Below are 19803 nucleotides of genomic sequence, written 5' to 3' on the forward strand. Positions count from 1 at the left end.
ATGTTTTTAGTACACTGGAGAACATGTGAACTCCGCACAGAAAGGCCTCAGGTGAAAGGCAAACCTGCAACCTTCCTGCTGTGAGGCGGGGGCTCTAACCATCGCTCCACCTGTCTTTTTTTTTTTGGGGGGGGGGGGGGGGGACAAGTACATTGTTCTATGAAGATTAAAAGTGTGAACATTAAAAGGTGAGTAAAATCAACAGCCCGGTCTAAGAATGTAAAGTATCTGTGTGATGCTCACGTTCTTCTGTAAATCAAGTTTGTTTGATTTTAAATTCTTTTTATTTTTGCCTCAGGTGGTGCAGTCAGTAGAACTGCCACCTCTCAGCGTGGAGGTCGATGGATCAATCCTGGCCGGGGGGTCTTTCTGGGTGGAGTTTGCATGTTCTCTCCGCGCATGCGTGGGTTTTCTCCAGGTACTCGTGTTTCCTCCCACAGAACAAAAACGTGCACGTTAGTCTGATTGGTAACTCTAAATTGTCCCTAGGTGTGAGTGAGAGAGTGAATGGTTGTTTGTCTCTTTTGTCTCTCTGTGTCCCTGTGATGGACTGGAGACATGTCCAGGGTGTCCCCCGTCTCTGACACAGTGACTGCTAGATATGGGCACCAGAAACCCCCGTGATCCGTAAAGGGAGAAGATGGGTAAAGATGGATAGATGGGTAGATATATGGATAGATATATGGATAGATGGGTAGATAGATGGATGGATTAAGGGATGATGGATAGATGAATGGATGGATAGATGATGGCTGGATCAATGGATGGAATAATGGATAGATGATGGATGGATGGATGGATGGATGAATAGATGGATGGATGAGTGGATGGATGAATGGATTGATTAATGGATGGAATGGATGAATGGATGGGATAGATGGATGGATGGATCAATGGATAGATGGATGGATGAATGGATGGATGAATGGATGGATGAATGGATGGATGAATGGATTGATTAATAGATGGAATGGATGAATGGATGGATTACGCAGACAATTTCAAGTTCTTCCTCCAAATAAAACCACCAACTTAAGCCTATCATTCTTTCAGAAGTCAGAAGGCCCGAGTTAAACTTCCTCTGGTTTTCACAACACAAAGTTCTTTAAGCTTTTAGTTTCTTTTTGTTTGTTTGTTTGTTTATTCTGAGTTGCTACAGATTTAGTGCAACGAGCAGTATCTTTTACATTTGATAGATAATCTCAGTCAAATTGTTCGGTGTTAAACACATTTCAGATCGCTGCCGCAGCTAGTGTCAGATGTTGAACAAAATGTGAAGTGGTAGTAGCTGAGATTCATTCACAACACGCGCTCCAAGCACTCACAGATCCTGAGATCCTGCATCATCGTGAACAAACACGAGCAAATTACTTTCAAGCTTTGACCAAAAAGGTTAAAATCATGTTTTTCCAAGACAAGCTCAGCTCAAAACTCTGGCAATATGTTTTCTTTAAAGGCAAATAATGTTCTGTGTACACTGTTAAATGTAGTACTTTATGAGAGGAGGATCTGAACTGGTGATGGTGGATCTGCAGAGAGGCCGTCAGCAAATGAAACAGAGGCCGGCTCTGTTACAGATCAACCTTCTGAAAAGTGATGCTGCTTTGATTAAACTACTCGTTTTATCTCCGCTGAATTCAAAGCTGCTTTCAAACTATCAATTAGACCGATTTAGAGTTATCGCATGACAGTAATTAGCTCGACAATGCCAAATTTATCTCATCAGCGGAAGATAATTCGTAAATCTGAAAACGCACCGTGAACTCCTCAGCTGTTTCTCATTGTTCATTCAAGTCTTTCAGACTTATCTGCAACAGAAAGCGCAGCTTCTCCTCCAGGATACGACGGCGCTCTTCATTCGGAATATTTATGGACTTGTGCTCCTTCTTCAGCTCTCAATTTTCACAACTTGTTTTGCGTGGGTCCCACATGCCTCAATAATATCCCCGTCTCCATGACAACCAGAGGCAGAAAGGCCTATCTTGCTTTCTGTCGTTGCATCTGGACATCAGACTCGCTGTGAGTAATCTAAAAAACAGATCAAAGTTTTAACGGCGCTTTGGTTCAACAATAATACGCGTCTTGCTGAGGGACTGACTCCGTCTTTATCAGCTGCTGCTTTGTCTTCAGGGAGGAAGCGTCTGTGAAACGAGAAGAATGAAGAGAAGATAGATCACTGACAATAATGTACCTGGGTGACAGTCAAGCTGGCGCTCAGGCTCCAGCACGGCAGCAAATGGGAACAGGAAATCGAAGCACGAGCACCAGTTAGTGGCAGGTATTTAATTGCTCCTGAAACAAAAGAGTTAATTTATTTTTCCTTTCGTATGAAAAAAAAAATAAAAAAAATTCAGGATTTGAATGCACAGTGAACCATGAAGTAGGTAAAGAATAAAAAGATCAATCTAATTAATCTAATCCGTCTGTTAAACAGATAGCTGATTTTCAGAATATGTGAAGTGTCCAAGTCCTCTGGCTACAAAACAAGCCCAAACCATCAGTCCTCCACCGCCATGCTGACAGGTAATACATTGCTTTTTCCAAACGTCTCCTCCAGCGTCAGGTCTGCTCGGAGGACTCGTTCCAGCAGTCTCGGAGCGACTCATCGAAAGTTGTCGTCGTAAAATTCAAACCCGTCAGCAGAATTTGGCACTGGATGCATGAACGCCGAGCTGTCTTTACGCTGCTCCATCACTCTGCTTGATCCCTGATATTTATACTCGAGTTGTTTTAGTCCTTCGTTCTCTTTTCTTTCGTCTATCAGCAGATTCACTCATCTGTTTTAACCAGAAACATCTCCTTTAAGACTTGCTCAGTTTCACCATATTTATTTACCCCTGCAGACTACGGCCAGCCTAGTGTAGGTCTGTTTGTTGACTGAAGCTTCCGCATGGCTGCTGAGCTCAGTGTTTTATTTACATTTACTGCAGACCCACATTTCAATAACACATATTATTAAATGTGGAAAACTACTGGAGTAAAATCTGACTTTGTTTGATTTCATACTTTACAACAAGTATATTTGAGTTGTAATGCCATGTTCACTTCGGAAGAACATATTTTCTTTTGGACACTCTTAATCCTACTCATCCAGTTTTTTAAATACCCCCCCCCCCCCCTTTGTTTCATTTCGAACAGATGAAACATTAAAATAAATAAATAAAAAGGTAAATATTTCCACCAAAATATTCTGTAAACATAACAAAAATGTTCGAAAAGGGAGTAGAAGGAAAGCTTATCCAGTTCTATCCCCAAGTTTACATGCAGATTCTGAATCAAACTCGTGATTCAATTTATACAGAAATACTCGTACATGCATGTGTATCTGTACACGCAGACATGCATGCATAGCTACATACACATACATCAATACACCTGCAGATACAAATTTACTCTATACCACCTACAGATCAAAGCTCAATATGCAAACACACGTATTAACAAATTAACAGCTGGAATAACATCAATTTGTCTCGTTTGTTTTTATACACATTCATTTTGTAATCCTTATATTTTCTCTTATATATTTTTACATGATTTTATTTTCAGCGTGTAATTTGCTGAGGCCTGCAGAGGCCGAAGACTTGATGTTTGTTGCCGTTTGTCTGAGCGACGTACGGTCCCACGTCCATTTTTAGGGCAGCAGACCACGCTGAAAACGGTTCCCACATTTCTTTTATTACTGTAGAATGAGGAGCTCCAAAATATGTGAATAGTCTTGTCATTTTGATTGAATATTTTAGTTCGCATTTCAGTTTTGATATTTTTTTACATGAGTGTATTATGTTTTGTTGTTTCTTTAGAGAATTTGTCCAATTTATGACAAGCTGAGTTCCAATATCTTTCAAACCTAAATAAAAAAGTACGCTACTGAAATGAGCACTTGGCAATTAATTAATTAAAAACCTAATAAAGCAGCCAAAAGCTTAAACCATTCTATCATTATAAATCGTTTTATTAATGAGCTCTACTAAAATTTGGGAGTCAAAAAAAAAAAAAGTTTCATCTCATCTGGACTTTTCTCTTCACACAGAAACAGGAAGCAGAAAACTGAGCAGCAACACACCATGTGCATTATATCTGTTTTTATTGTGAGAGAAATATATTTTTACATTGTTCACCACCCCCCAGGACGAGGATATTACATAAATAAAACATTCTTACAAAATGCAGCAAAATAAATCACAAATTAAAACAATTTGTTTTGCTTTTTTTTCTTCCTTTGTTTTTTTTTTTTTTTTACACTGGATTTGTTTTTATACATAAATATTTACAGGTTTTGATCATTTTTACATTGCTGAGAGTGAAACAGTGTACCAGTTGTTCAGTACAAATATTTTCTCTGACTGAAAGAGGTATTAAAGCCCTCCTCTTCTTCTCCTGAGAAGATGCTGGCTTCTACTCTAGTGCATTTTAATCGTAAAGATTTAAGGCTACGCGGGGTTCACCTGACAGACGGGCCCACCTCGTGGACAGGCTTATCATCAGTGGGAAGGGGGAGTGAATTCTCCTGACTCTCTTCTGTTGATTGTCCCTGGCAAGAGACGGGCTTGTGCTTTCCGACCCTCATCTTCCCCCCACATTGAAGCTGCTGCTGCTGAATAACCAATTACAGCCTGACAACGTATTTGTTCCTTCAGTCGATTACAAATACCACGGGGAAAATGTCACGGAGCGCGAGAGCCCACGCTCCAAACATTATCTCCGTAAGCCGATGACCTGCTGAAAATATGTGTCAATTTCTCACAGCAGGTTGTCTTCTTAAAAAAATAGTTTCTGTTGTGCGAAGAACAGAATATGAGTTGTGGCTCCCAGTAGTCGAAATGTACGAAGACTTGAACAACAAGCTCCTCTCTCCTTCGTATCTTTCACAGGATTATATCCATAAACAAAAGACACGAAGCAAATAACCAGCAGGAACCACGAGCCTCTTAAAGGACACACTGAAACAAAAAACTCCCGTACGGGAGTCCAGTCCTCATCGCAGACTGGGGGTTAACAGGTGTACATTCAGACAGTTTGTGTTTTTGTTTGAAAAAGAAAAAACAAACAAAAACACACTTGTTTTTCGTTTATTAAACAAAAATAAAAAATCGGATAACGAGCGCTCACTTTCGATTATAATTTCATTTTGACAAGTGATCTGACCCGAAAGTTGTCTCTGCACCGCACCATGCTTGTGTACACACGTCCAAAACAGCAGATTTAAATTTGAATTAATTTGATTTTTACTCACCAAAAACCTTATATCCTGACTTTTTTTTTTGTATATAGATTAAAAACACATAAGAACAGAGAAAAGTATACGGGGGCTTAAGCCCAATTTGAAGCATCTGATCTCCACGGTAACTGATGCTGGCCACATCACTTAATCTGACCTATACACATATATATATATATATACACACATATATATACATATATATATGTATATATATATGTATGTATATATACATATATATATACATATATATATATTTATACACATATATATATATGTGTGTATATATGTATATATATATATATATATAGATATTTGATTTACATATTTACATAATAGTTTCTTAGGATCTACTGTGGGATGGACCTTTACAAGAGATCCTTCCTGTCTACAGCCATCAGTATCTATAACATCTCTTAATGAAATGAGGATAACGAGTTATAACAACAAAATAATTTCCCTTTGGGCTTAATAAAGTATTTTTGAATTTAATTGAATTGAATATATCTACCCGGCGACGGACTGTTTTGTATGCGATACCAATGTATTAACAACTTCTTCTTCATCCCTGATCTGGCCTTGTCTTTTCTCCTCCTCCTCCGTTGATGCCATGACTAAATTTGTGAGAAATGAAAAAATTTGTCACAAGCGAATTAAAATCAGGTCCAACATGGCTGCGGGAGTGTCTGCAGATTTCCTGTTGGGCTGATCTGATGTGTGGGCTGCAGGGTCAGCGCTCCCTGTTTTTTAAAAATTGTATTGAACTTTTTATTAACAATATAAACACAGAACACGGCTGCGGCTGGAGCTGCCAGCTCTCGTTTTTTTTCCCCAATCTGTCAATCAATCTAGTAGGCGTGTCAGCAAATGACCAATTGGCAACCTCAATTTGTCCCAAAGGTAAACGCCCCTTGTCTGTGAAGCTGCTCTGCAGCCACTCAGGGTGTACGGTCGAGTATGAAGTCTCAACCCTTCGCGTACGTATGTACGCGCGTACCTAGGGACTTCACTTCCGGATTCAGCAAACTACTGTCTCTCGGAATTTTCTCTGTTCTTATGTGTTTTTAATCTACATACAAAAAAAGTCAGGACATACGTTTTTTGGTGGGTAAAAATCAAATTAATTCCCCTGTTGTTTTGGACGTGTGTACAAGCTGCAAGCTACACGGTGCTGGGCAGAGAGAACTTCCGGGTCAGACCACTTGTCAAAAATAAAATCATGATAATCGAAAGTGAGCGCTCGTTATCTGTTTTTTCCATTTTCGTTTTGTGCACAAAATCAGATGATGCTTCGTTATCCGATTTTTCATTTTGATTTAATAAACGAAAAAAAAAGCGTTTTTGTTTTTTTCATGTTTTCTTTCAAACGAAAAAACAAACTGCCTGAACGTAGCCTGGACCGTACACGGACCTAAAAAGCAGGGACACTGTGTGGTTGCTCACGACAGAAGGATTATTTTTATTTCTCTTCTAACTGCTTTCTACCTGTCCAGCAGGTAGCTCTGCACCCCAAAATGTTTGCATAATGGGTGTAAACCATTAAGACCAGTTTCATAGGAAACACTCTATAAAAGCCTCTTCTTTGATCTAAAACACAAAACAAACAGAACCAAAAGGTTTTTTATGCACAAGATCATCAACTCTCTTTGGATCGTTACTGCTGCTAATTAAAAACAAATTAAACAAATGTGTGTGTGTATATATATATATATATATATATATATATATATATATATATATATATACATATATATATATATGTAAACACAAAAAACTCTGAAAACAACTCCTTCAGGACCAAAGTGCTTAAAACCATTGAATAATGTGAAATTAAGAGACTCAAATTTAGTCATTAGACGATAACACAGCCACACGTCTGGTCTCTAAATCAACACACTCCTCTTTGTTAAAACCTGTGTGTGTGTGTGTGTGTGTGTGTGGCTCTATAATCAGAGCTGAAGGAGGGAGAAGGAGAAACTTGAGCCATTAGTATGCTACCTGCAGACTTAAACGCAATTAAAAGACGAAGGAAAGCCCCCGTGTCGGCGCCTCGATGAAAGATGAAGCTGCAGAAAAGCTCATTGACAGGCAGATAACGCGAGGATCAGGCTAATATCGTCCACGGCTCTACAACACACTAAAAGGATATGGATTGAGCCGTTTGACACCAACAGATAGCACGCGCCTCGATTCTTTTATTACTACGGAGTCTTGAGGACAAAAAAAAAAAAAAAGGCAGAGTTTCACTCCAACATGAAGACACCCCTGCTTTAAATAAATCACCACCTCATGGAGAGTCATGACTGACAGCGTAACTCCATCGCTGACGATCACTGAACTCATCACGTGCCACATCCATTTTACAATGTCACCATCGCAAGTTCCTGTCGTTTATTGTTGGATGTTTGCAGCAGCGCGTTGGAGCTGAAACAATGCCGGGCTGTTCTGATACAGAAACGTTACCGGGACAACACAACCCACCCCCCTCAGCGTTTCAGTCTTCAATTAACAGTTAATGAATATGATTAGCGGCGAGGACTTTCCGGTGCCACATGGAGCTCGCTGACATTCAGACTGGTTTCTGAGTGGCATTTAGATTCAGCGCTGTCCTTAAACATGTGGAAAAAGGTCTCGCTTGTGTAAAGGAGCAGCCCGCTGCGGAGCTGATGGGGGGGGGGGGGGGGGGAACAGTGTTCTAGAGAGCTATGTCACCATGGAACGCCTTCAGTGAACTGTCTGAATCCTGAAAATAGAGATTTTAAACATCTGGTCGGGGAAAGAAAGTGGCTATTTGAACCAACATGGACGTTTTCCTAACAGAACCCCTAAATCTAATCTCCAACTAAAAGCAGTGGTATTTCACTTTAAATAACATTCAGTCTAAAACTCTTCTTTTTTTTTCCCTGTTGCATGTAAAGTTGCTCTCTGGGTGATCCCAGCTGGTCCACTTTGTTCTGTGCGGTGTAAGGAGGACGCACTTGGCAGAAACAAGTCCTCCTTGGGATTTTGTGGCAGCTCCGTCGCGGCGACGATGAAGAGGAGGAGGAGAAGGTCAGGGCTGCGTCTCAGCAGAAGAAGATCTCTCCATCGGCGTACTGGGAGTCTGCGAGGAGGAGAACAGAGGAGTCATCGAGAGGTGCACCGTCACTGAGCTCCAATAAACATCTGTCAGCAGCTGCCCCGGGGAGCGGCTCGACGTGTTCAGCTGGCTGCAGATTTTAAACGCGCCTCTTACGTGTTTCGATGGTTCGAGTGAAACGTTCCCTCGGCTTACCGTGTTTCTGATCTGTAAACACAGCGAGGCGTCGAAACGCAACATCCAGCTCATTTCAGAAGCTCCTGCTCAGACTCACAGGCTGAAATGTAGGACAGCTGAATAATTCACTTTCCTGACTAATTTAATATTGCGACAAATGCACGCAGCGTCTCAGTGACCCCGCATGAAACACTAATCAGATCTGAGCGTGTCCATGAGAAGAGGAGGAAACTGCAGTTTGCTGCTGCTTGAACAGACGTCTGAAGCTGAAACATTTATCTAGAGGTCAAAGAGGGTCCGTTCTTTATTTTGGTTTATTTTACACATCTGTCCTAAAACAGCAGGCCGGCTCCATGCAGACACGACACTGAGCTGCCTTGCTGCAGTCATCCTTTGTGTCGGGCCGCAGCACTGACAGGTCGCCTACTCATCCTCTGATGGATGAAACCCGCTCTAATATCCATCGGCCTGAAGTTTAACTTGAATTTATTTCCAAAGTTCACCCCCACCCCATCTCCTGTGTGAAGGTCAAGACGTCTGACTTAATCAAATCAAGAGGAAAGTGGAACTACTAAAATAATAACGACACCGGTGGGGGGGCTGCTGGTTAAAGCAGAAAATGACAAATCTGAATAAATCATTGCTGTTTTGAGACGCGCTGCCCCAGAAATGAAGAAAATGACATTTTAAATGGAGATATCTTCTAAAGGGCAGCGCTGCTCAGTTGGCAGAGCTGCCGCCTCTCAGCGAGAAGGTTGCCGGATTAAATCCAGGCTGGGGACCTTCCTGGGTGGGGTTTGCATGTTCTCTCCGTGCATGCGTGGGTTTAAAACGTGCATGTTAGGGCGACCGGTGACGCTAAATTGTCCCTAGGTGTGAGCGAGAGAGTGGATGGTTGAAAACTGGTTGAATGGGACTACGGTAGAACTAAAACTGCTACACAAAGACACATTAGAAGTTTATTTTGTACAATAAAGCACTCTTCACTGAGTTTATCGTGACTTTTCAGAATAAAGGTATCTGACCGGGCTTTTCCATTGTCCTTAATTCACTTGTGTGAGCTGCAGAGGTGAGCAGCTGTGTCATTTGAGTTTTAAACATGTTTAAAATAACTGTGCGACAACTTTACTCTCAAAAATAATCAGTCATGAGGGTGTCTCTAAATCTTCTCAAATCCACCTGACTTGGGATGTGGATGGTGCGTTTCTTCCCGTAGGAGCAGCACGGGAGCTGTCCTCAAACAGAAAACATCAAAACTTCATTTTAAAGGTGCACTGCAGCAGATCAAAAAGTAAACATAAGGGCGACGGCTAAAGTGGATGCAAAGTGTATATGTCGATGGCTAGTGATACAGTTAGCCGTGCACACAAAAACAGGCACCGATTGTGAAAAACGTGTTGCTCTAGACGAGGCTTCACATTTCTTGGAAAGAGAAAATTCACCAAATCATCAACTGGTTCTCGAACAGTGGCAGCCCAGACAGACACTACTTGAAGAGTTTGAGTTCTTCAAGTAGAAATCGTCTGCATCATGTGCAGATTGTTTACAACTTTGTTTACGTTGGTGATACTGAAGTTTTTCGTGAGCTTAGCTTTGAATTCCAGAGTTTGAACTTTAACAAATGCAACACTTTCATTACAACATTTTTCAGACCTGACTGAAAAATGTTGGATTGTATACCTGGATTATTGAGCCTGGACTTTGTTGTTAACACTTTCATTACTTCCAGCAGTTTTCAGTAACTCTGTAAAGTTTACTGCAGTCACTTCTCTCTCACTCCAGAAGTTCTGATTATACTAGAAAGTCTAAACCATGTCTGTGGGTCCAACAAAGTTCAGTCAGGTCATCTGGATGATTTATTTTTTTGCTGAGACGTTTCTTCCTTCATCCAAAGAGCTTCATCAGGAGCCACAACAAACTGAATCCCACAAGCGGCACACTCACATTGTGAACCAACCAGTTTGCTGGTGGTAAGATGGTTTCTGGGGCCCGTCCCCTCCCCCATCGACTCCTCTGAGGCAGCCATAGCCAAAGTGGATGGAGTCCTTTGGATGAAGGACAAAATGTCTCAACAAAGAAAAAAAAAAAAAGAAACCGTCCAGATGACCTGACCGAACATTGTTGGGTTTGTACCTGGATTATTGAGCATGGACTTTGATGTTTTGAACCACTATGACTATGGCTGCCTCAGAGGAGTCGACGGGGGAGAGGGCAGGCCCCAGAAACCATCTTATCACAGCAAACTGGTTGGTAAACTATGTGAGAGTGCTGCTTGTGGGACAGTTTGTTGTGGCTCCTCTGACTGATGAAGTCCTTTGGATGAAGGACACAATGTCTCAACAAAGAAAAAAAAAAAAAGAAACCGTCCAGCTGATCTGACTGAACTTTGTTGGATGTTTTATCTGGATTATTGAGCGTGAACTTTGACATGTCTGTGGGTGTTACAAACATTCAAGAGCGCTCCCAAACCAAGTGACAAATACAGACCGGTTTAATTTAATAAACAGAGTCGTTAAGTAGAAACTCATTTTACCGTTAAAGTTGTACTTCCAGTCAGAGGACAGTCTGTCAGTCCATCAGACGGATGTTTACCCACACGATGAGTCCATGTGAGATGGTTTTAATGTTTGTAATCTTTTTTTTAATTGTCTGGCTTCATCCGTTACATTGGACGAGCCATCACTGCTCTCTACTAAAACAAAAACTGAATAATTCTCATGATGAGCTGCAGTTAAGGGCTCATTAACAACAACAAAAACATTATTTTTGTCCTAAACCAGGTGCTAGCTTCATATATATCACATATTTAACAGCAGAGAAACTTAGATAAGAAGAACGTTGAATCCATCCTCGAAGACAAAATGCTTCCCTTGAACTTTTTATTATCGACAGTTCAGGAGAAATCAAATATTGAGAAACGTTTGTCCTCTCAGGAGTTTCTCTGATGTACGTAGACATCCCTCATGTTCACAAATCGTTTCATTCTCTGAGTCTCAGGGAAGAAAAAAAAACATGAACTGCAGTTTTCTATCATCTTCAAACCACAGCAGAAATGTGAATCCATCTTTTTAGGGCTGCTGGTTGGTAATATTTTTACTGCTGGACTACCCAGCATGCATTGCTACATATTTTTTTGTCAGGAAACCTTGGAGGTGTGCACTCTAACAGGCCCGGCTTGTCTTTGTGAAAACAGCTGCAGACCTGGCATATTCATCCCTCTGCTTTATCTCCTGCCGTCTATCCTTCTTTTCAATAAAAATGAAACTCTGTGTCTGACGTGAAGTGTCCTTGACGATAAAAAAGCCTCCACTTCAGCCCACTGACTCACTGTAAAACACTTAATAATTCATCTGAATGCATCTGCTGCCTCCATCCTCTACCTGCTGCCTGCGTGCTCCCTCCTTTGCTCTTCTTCTTCTTCTTGCCGTCTTTGTTCTTGTTCTTGCCGAGCTGCAGGAAGCTCTTGGAGATTTGGTTGTTGGCGTCGCTGCTCTTGAGGTTAGTGGCGGACAAGGCGAAGGGGTTGAGGCCTTTCCCTTTGGTTTTGGAGCGCTGGGGCTGCAGCCGGGGCAAGGAGGAGGAGTACGAGGAAGAGGAGAGCTCCAGAGGGTCCAGCTCCAGCGACTGGGAGCTGCCCGCAAACAGAGACTCGTCGGATGTTGTAGATGGAGTTCTCTGAAAAAAAAAACAAATACAAAAAACAAACAGGAAGGAGGTCAGCTGCTACCTACATCAGTGGGTGAATATACACGAGAGGTGCCTGTTTGGATGGTTTCCAGTAAATTCAGAGGGATTTTAGAAGAGTTCATGGTGGAAAAACGAAAAACTAGTCTGCTTGTACAGACTTTGGAAATCTATTTGGATGGTCTCTGCTCCATCTGGTTTTATTCACTTTGAAGAAAACCTGAGTTCAAGCCTCTGTTGTCCCTGCAGGAAGCATCACACACCAACCCTGCTGAAGCACCATCGAGTAAAATCTCTGCACCCCTCCCAGCTGTCTGAGTCCTCACCTGTAGCATCAGGGCCAACAGGGAGAGGCACTTTTCTCCCATCAGGATCAGTAGAGTAATTTAATCTTTTTAAGGCCTTCCTGCTCACCTCAGACAGACGGAGCTCCTCCATCTTGTCCATATGCCGCCGCACAGTGTCCCTGTCCCTCTCCAGCTTCCTCTGAGCGTCTCTCAGCCTCTCCAGGTCTTTCTGGTACTCGTCCTTTCTGCTCTGCAGCTCCTGCTTCTCCTCCTCCAGCTCCTTCTGCTGCTTCTGTATCTGCTCCTCCTGCAGCGGATGGAGATTCAATTCAGTTCAGTTCAGTTTAATTATATAGCGCCAACTCACAACAGAAGTTATCTCAGGGCACTGAACAGAAACATATATATATATATATAAATATATATATTTATTTAAATATATATATACATAGATATACATATAAGTAAGTTAATAACACTATCTGAGGAGCAGACTGCTTTGAGTTTAACTTCATCACAGACTCTCATCTTGAGCATGAAGGCGACAGTGGAAAGGAAAATCTCCCTCATGAGGAAGAAACCTTTAGCAGACTCAGGACAAGTGGCCATCTTCTTTGACAGGTTGGGTTTGAGAGGAACAGGAAGGAGGAACAGATACACAATGGCAGGTCAAGAATCACATGTTAAGATAGAAATAGTATGAAATGAAAACTATTCAATTTTAACAGTTCATTTAAGGAAATGAGGTCAGTTTGTCCTCTAGTAGTCTAATCCTATAGCAGCATAACAAGCCAACCATAACTATAGGATTTATCAAAAAGGAAAGTCTTAAGTCCAGTCTTAAAACTGGACCATGTGTCAGCCTCACAGACAGAAACTGGAAGTTGGTTCCACAAGAGAGGAGCCTGATAACTGAAAGATCTTCCTCCCATTCTGCTTTTGGAAACTCTAGGAACCACAAGTAAGCCTGCAGTCTGAGGGCGAAATGCTCTGTTAGGAAAATATGGAACAATAAGATCTCTAATATAAGATGGAGCTAGGTTGTTGAGAGCTTTGTAGGTTAGAAGTAAGATTTTGAATTCTATTCTGGATTTGACAGGGAGCCAATGGAGAGAAACAAACTGGAGAGATATGATCTCTCCCACTAACTCCAGTTAAGACTCTGGCAGCAGCATGTTGGATTAACTGAAGACTTTTTAAAGAAGTATCTGGACACCCAGATAAACCATTGAAATGGTCCAGTCTAGACTTGACAAATGCATGAAGCAGTTTTCCCACATCATTTTTAGATAAGACACCATACCAATTTATTTATAGAGCACTTAAAACAGCAACAAGGCCAACCAAAGTGCTGTACAATAGAAACAAACAAGCACAGCGGACAGGAAAACATCAAATAAAAATATAGATGCAAATAGCAGCAGGTAATAACTAAATGGCCAACACTCTAGTCTACAGACAGGATCAAAACAAATCACACTGTGTCAAAGGCAAGGGAATAAAAGTGGGTTTTCAAGCGAGACTTAAAAACTGTGAGTGTGGGAGCCTGCCTGACAGGCAGTGGCAACTCATTCCACAGTCTTGGACCTGCAACAGAGAAAGCCCAAAGGCATTTCTAATTTTAGTGATATTACGCAGGTGGAAGAAGGTGGTTCTAGTAACGTTTTTAATGTGAGGGATAAGCAAGCTGCCTGCCACAATAAATACAAACATGGCTAAAACTCAGACAATTTGACAAATATTAAGTTAAAATCTAGGGTGGTAGTAGCTCAGAGTGTTTCCCATCACAGACACAGTGCTACTAGATCACATGACGCCTTTGTTTAAAATTCAGCTCGCAAATTAACAGGACGAGGGAAGAAAGTTCTGGGAAAGAGTTGTAGGAGTTTAAAGCACGAAATGCAGTCTGGTTACAACAAAGCTCTGCAGGAGGCATTGCACAAAACTCCTCTGTAATCCTTCAGGTGAAAACCCCTGAGGGGGTGAACCACGTCGGCATCGAATCATCCCACAGTATGAAAATAAATGGAGGCGGTTATATTAAGAATTACATCTGCTCCGAGCTTAACGAGGAGCGTTGTCGAAGGAAGACGAGGCATCGTTACCTGTAAGTGCACCAGCTCCTCCTTCTGAGAGAGATGCTGCTCCCTGCGCTCCCACTCCTTCTCCCTCCTCCTCCTCTCCTCAGCATGAGCCGTCTGTTGTCTCTGCAGGGATGTCAGCTCCTGCCGGTGCTTTTCCAGGCTGCGCTGCTTCTCCTGTTCAATCAGGGAGCTGGGCCGCGAGGAGTGCCGTGACAAAGATGCACAAGACGAGGAGCGCTCACTCAGCACCTGCCGCTGATCCTCGATGTAGCTGTCCTGCTGGACCACCACGGCCTGGAACAGACGGAGGCACACCGACCACGTTACACACACTTCCTGCTAATCCTGTGTGTGTGTGTGTGTGTGTGTCTACGTTCTAATTTTGTCCCATTTCTTTCACACAAGAGGAGAGTTAGTCAAATTCACAGTGACAGCTAAAAACTTGAGAGTGCTGCATCGTGTCATTTCTGATCTGCAGCACGTGTACGGGAGCCGGCGTACCTGCAGAGAGCTGAGCAGGAGATGCAGGTTGGAGACACTGTGGAGAACCTGCTGTTGGAAGAAAGAGAGAACAATGAGTGTCATAGGACCTCGGAGCACCCTGCTGTGTTCTCATTACCGAACACACAGGAGAAAATTCCCTACAGCTCGCTGCAGAAGGCTCTTCATGTTGAATTCCTTTTGCTGCTGCCGACTTTTACATGCATCATTTATGGCAGCGGCGCTTTGTGCAAGTGGACTTCAGGATCAAAACTGTAACAGACTGCGAGCTTAGAATGTGACATTTTCTCCTTTAAAGCGTCGACAAGAAGACTTGGCCGCTGACCTTTTCTCTGCAGCCTGCATGCTAAAACGATGTGGGAACTGCTTTTCCAAACACAACGCGTTTAGACGCAAAGTGCTGGCATGACACAAACACAATAAACTCCATGTGACAAGTAGAAGACACAACACACCAGACACGATGAAAAGAATGACTAGAAAATTCATGTGATATTGATAAACAGTAGTCCCTCGCTACTTCATGGTTCGCCTTTCGCGGATTCGCTCTTTTGTGGTTTTTCAAAGTAAGATCGTACATGAGGACAAAATAAATAAACAAAAATAAAAATTGTACACGACACGATTGTCAACTTCTATATTACTCACGTGACTGGGACAGTAAGGGATACTGTACAGTAAAAAGTAAACGAAAAAATAAAATACTTCGGACAGGAGTCGCCATTTTGTAGTTTTCTCTCAATAAGCCTATTGAACTCAAAACGACTACATTTCCCAGAAGTCAACAGTGCCCCACCCAGAAGCTTGTTGCTTCTGCTGAAATACGTAGAGGGCAAATTTTTGAAGAACCAAAAAAGTTCAGTCCTTATTCAAACAATGACTTCGGCACCCAGCGGATTCAGAGCCACATGGAACCCACCGGGAACTGGACCAGAACCGGAACACCAGACTCATCAGTGAATCTGAGAGCCACCCGTCGGCCCACAAGGTCTTTGGAGTGGAGAGACGCTGCCCAGAGGTCCAGCGTTCTCTCCAGAGCCCATAGGGACTTCCCCCATCCAGATTTGGACTCAATTGGACCAGTGGTCCCGTGCTGGCCATCTGAAGGCCTGGCTCTCTCCAAAATGTGTTTCGGTTCTCAAGGGCTGCACAGAGCCGACCAGAACCAAAGCAGAACCAGACATCTAAACTCATCGGTAAATCTGAGAGCTGCTTGCTGGCCCACGAGGACTTCCGAGTAGGGAGGCGCCGACCAGAGTTCCAGCATTCTCTCTGGAGCCCACTGGGACTACCCTGAGCCAGAGAGCTGACCAGAACCGGCAGGGTAGGTCTGCCAAACAGAACCGAGCTGCTGCTCTGCAGAGCTGGTGAGTAGAATTTAGTATCTACGAACACAGTACTGTACGTATGTTGTTATGATGCAGGTGTAAGAGTTTAGAACATTGCAAGAGTGTGAGAAGCATTATAATATATAAAAATACTAAAATAAATATAACGTTGCTAATTTGCACATTTTCACTTATTGCGGGGGGTCCAGAACATAACCCCCAGAATAAACAAGGGACTACAGCAAACTTTAAAGTTGCTTCTTTTTCTTTTTTGTCATTTGCTTCAGGAAGCCTGAGCTAATTCTGCATCTTCTCCATGACTTAGCAAAGCGTTTTGAACAGCTCACACGACTCTGAAACATGATCTGCAGTCTGACTGCTCAGCTGATGACGGCAACAACGATGTTGACACGGAGTGTTGACTGTTTCCATGACAACGGCAGCTCGGAGTGAAATTAGAGACAGGAAGGTGATGTTACCTCACTGTCCCTCCTCAGCAGCTGCAGCAGGTTGGCGTTTCCTCCCTGCACACAAACAAGAACACACACTGAGTGAAGCGCACGCACACACACACACACATTTTCAAGCTGTTTTGAGGTGTGAATGTGATGAAGGTTGCACACAAAGTTGTGCAGTGAACTCTAACCGTGGCTATGATGGTATATGAAACACAGCAGACCTGCAGCATTTTGTTCTACATTAAAGGTGCAGCGTTCCTTGAACGAAGGCGTATCGCCCGCTGCCTGTTTTAGACTAAATCCCCCCTACGATGGGAAATGATGGAGCTGTAGCTGTTTTGGTCAAACCTTGAAAACAATGCTGTGCACGATCTCATGCGATGCCGTACTCCGAGGATTTGTTGTGAATGACTCTCAGCTACCATCATCAGATTTCAGCTCAGTATCTCTAAATCTGAGTGAATTATGGCCATTTTTGATCTTTCCAAAGTCGTCTGGTTGTGGTGGCCATCTTCTATTGGCTTAGCTCCATCAGTTAATCAGCTGCAGAGGCATTCCAGGGATTATTTCCTAGAGATTTCTTTAAAATCTTCCCAGCAGTTCGTTGATAATAAACAGACAGAGTTGACTCCAATAAATTTGTGGCAAATTTTGAAATAAAGATTTTGCGTAATCTGATAGGATCAAGAATATGTTTTGGTATCAGTCTCAGCTACCACCACAACAAATTTCCCCATAATGCGTGTAAAGATCACTGAGCTATAGCCATTAATTAATATTAAACGTTAATCAGTTGAAGATGTACACCTAATGATTACATTCTATGAGTTTCATTGAAATTCAACCAGTGGTTTATAAAATATTTTGCTAACGGAAACGCACAGACAGACACATGCAACATTATTGCCTTTTATTGGTGGATAATAACTACGCTAAAGACCGACATAAACAAATCCACGGTGAGCAGAAGGTGGACTCCTTGTGCTAACTCTGTTCATGTTCATACCGCTCCTTCCTTCACTGCTGCTCACTCCTTGAACTCTGACTCACTGCCTGGGATGAAATGTTCAGAAAAAGGCAAATGTTTCCCTTTTGTTCTGCTCAGAGAGCAGGACTTGCACAGAGCGGGCCAGCTGCCACAGAGACACTACATTATTTTGCTGAACAGAGCAGCTCGGGCAGTCGAGCAACAAACGGAGCTGCTGAAAATCTGCAGAATAACGAACGAGGAAAAGCTGTTCTGTGCTGGAGGCGTTACAACAAACAGGACTCGTTCATTCATTCACATCCACCACTAGAACAATATTCAGCTGACGGTCGTCAGCGGCAACAAGACCTGACAGGAAGAGTCAAGAGGCTAATTCACCGGAGATGGGCAGCTACCGTACTTTTTGGACTATAAGGCGCATTAAGCAAAAGAAAACAGATGAGTCAAACTTTATTCGACTCATTCACGATAACCACATAAAATCAGTTTGAGGTCAGTAAGCACAACCAGAATTAATACATAAGGTGCACCGGATTATAAGGCTCACTGTCAATTTTTGATAAAATTAAATGATTTTAAGTGCTCCTTATAGTCTGAAAAATACGGTAAATTGATCTTAAAGGTGTTGTTAATGCAGGAGGACAAACGCACCCCCTGCACATGCCCTAATGCTCTCAGAGTTGAGACCAAGCAGATCCTGAGGTACTGACCTTCTTTAAAACGCCGTCGGACTCCGTCCTACGCAGGTCTCCAGCCGCCTCCTCGCTCTCGTCTCTGTCTCCACCTGGCGTGAAAGGAAACCACGAGAGAAACGGTCAGTAAATGACGCACACTCAGGAGGTGCACTGTGAGAACCTGGGCACAATAATCGTCCGAAACACTAAAACTGAGCTGAGAACGTCTCATTTAATGTCCAGAGCGGGTAATCACTTGTTAGATGGAGATGACACAGCAGGCAGGTCGATACGTGCGCTGCAACCTCAGGCAGGTCAGCACCCACCCACTAGGAGAAAAATCGATTGTTTCCACAGAAAATCTACCTTCATGTTTGCCCCTCTTTACCTCGCAGACTGGGAAAATCTAAAAAAGTTAATAAAGTTTTATTGGATTTTCCAGTTAAGCTGCTATGCTTGCTTACTGTACAGATAAAAGACAAAAGAAAACAACGAGCTGTTAATATCACATTTACACACAAAGTGCTTATTGATGTGGTTAGAATCCTGCCTGCAACACTTTGTGACTCAAAAACCCGCATATTTAACTTGATGAAACATTTCAGGTTCCTTCAGTCAGTAAACTGTGAGCTTCTGTGACCGCCAAGTTAACTGTTAGCTGTCAACAATAACCACAGATGGACTGATGTCAGCATCAGCTGTGTGCAGTGTTCTGTCTCTCTGCCACACCTGCAGAACTCTGAGAAAATCTATGGAGGCTGAAGATTTTTACAATTCAGTGCTTTAAAGATGAACTGCTGCTGTTTATCCAACATTTTTCAGTCAGGTCATCTGCACAGTTTCTATTTTTTTGGGGGGGACTTTGTTGTTTTCAACCAGTTTGACAAGACTGTAAACAAGGAAGAGGGCTGGTAATGGAGGAGGGGGCGTACCAAAGAGACCATCTTATCACAAGCAGAACTGGTTTGTTCCACTTTGGAGTAAGCTGTTGGGGGAAGAATCAGTTTTGTTGTGTGTTTCCTTGACTGATGAAGCCTTCCGGACAGAAGGTGAAACGTTTCAGCACAAAAAAAAGAAACTGTCCAGATGACCTGACTGAAACATGTTGGATAGTATACCTGGATTATTGAGCATGGACTTTGTTGCTGCTGTTTATGTTAAAATGTGAGTCCTTTAGAGAGCTGAGCAACCATGTCCTGACACAGGGCAAGCTTTTAATTTACTGTATTTTCCGGAGTATAAGTCACATCAGTCAAAAAAGCATCATGAAAAGGAATATATATATATATATATATATATATATATATATATATATATATATA

At 42.4% G+C, this 19803-nt stretch overlaps 1 protein-coding gene across 1 annotated transcript in view; it reads right to left on the reverse strand.

Moving 5' to 3' along the window:
* Positions 1 to 8045: 8045 nt before the first annotated feature.
* Positions 8046 to 19803, reverse strand: part of LOC119426501 (A-kinase anchor protein 13) — a 114578-nt gene continuing 102820 nt past the window's right edge. The window contains exons 26-32 of the mRNA XM_037694063.1: positions 18518 to 18591; positions 16841 to 16885; positions 15034 to 15084; positions 14554 to 14826; positions 12576 to 12755; positions 11858 to 12152; positions 8046 to 8324 (exon numbers count right to left, since the gene is read on the reverse strand). Coding sequence (XP_037549991.1) covers positions 8287 to 8324; positions 11858 to 12152; positions 12576 to 12755; positions 14554 to 14826; positions 15034 to 15084; positions 16841 to 16885; positions 18518 to 18591 — 956 coding nt within the window. The 3' untranslated portion in view covers positions 8046 to 8286. The remainder of the gene's footprint in view (positions 8325 to 11857; positions 12153 to 12575; positions 12756 to 14553; positions 14827 to 15033; positions 15085 to 16840; positions 16886 to 18517; positions 18592 to 19803) is intronic.

Source organism: Nematolebias whitei, chromosome 2, assembly GCF_014905685.2.
Source record: "Nematolebias whitei isolate Nwh7 chromosome 2, NemWhi1, whole genome shotgun sequence".
NCBI classification, from domain to species: Eukaryota; Metazoa; Chordata; class Actinopteri; order Cyprinodontiformes; family Rivulidae; genus Nematolebias; species Nematolebias whitei.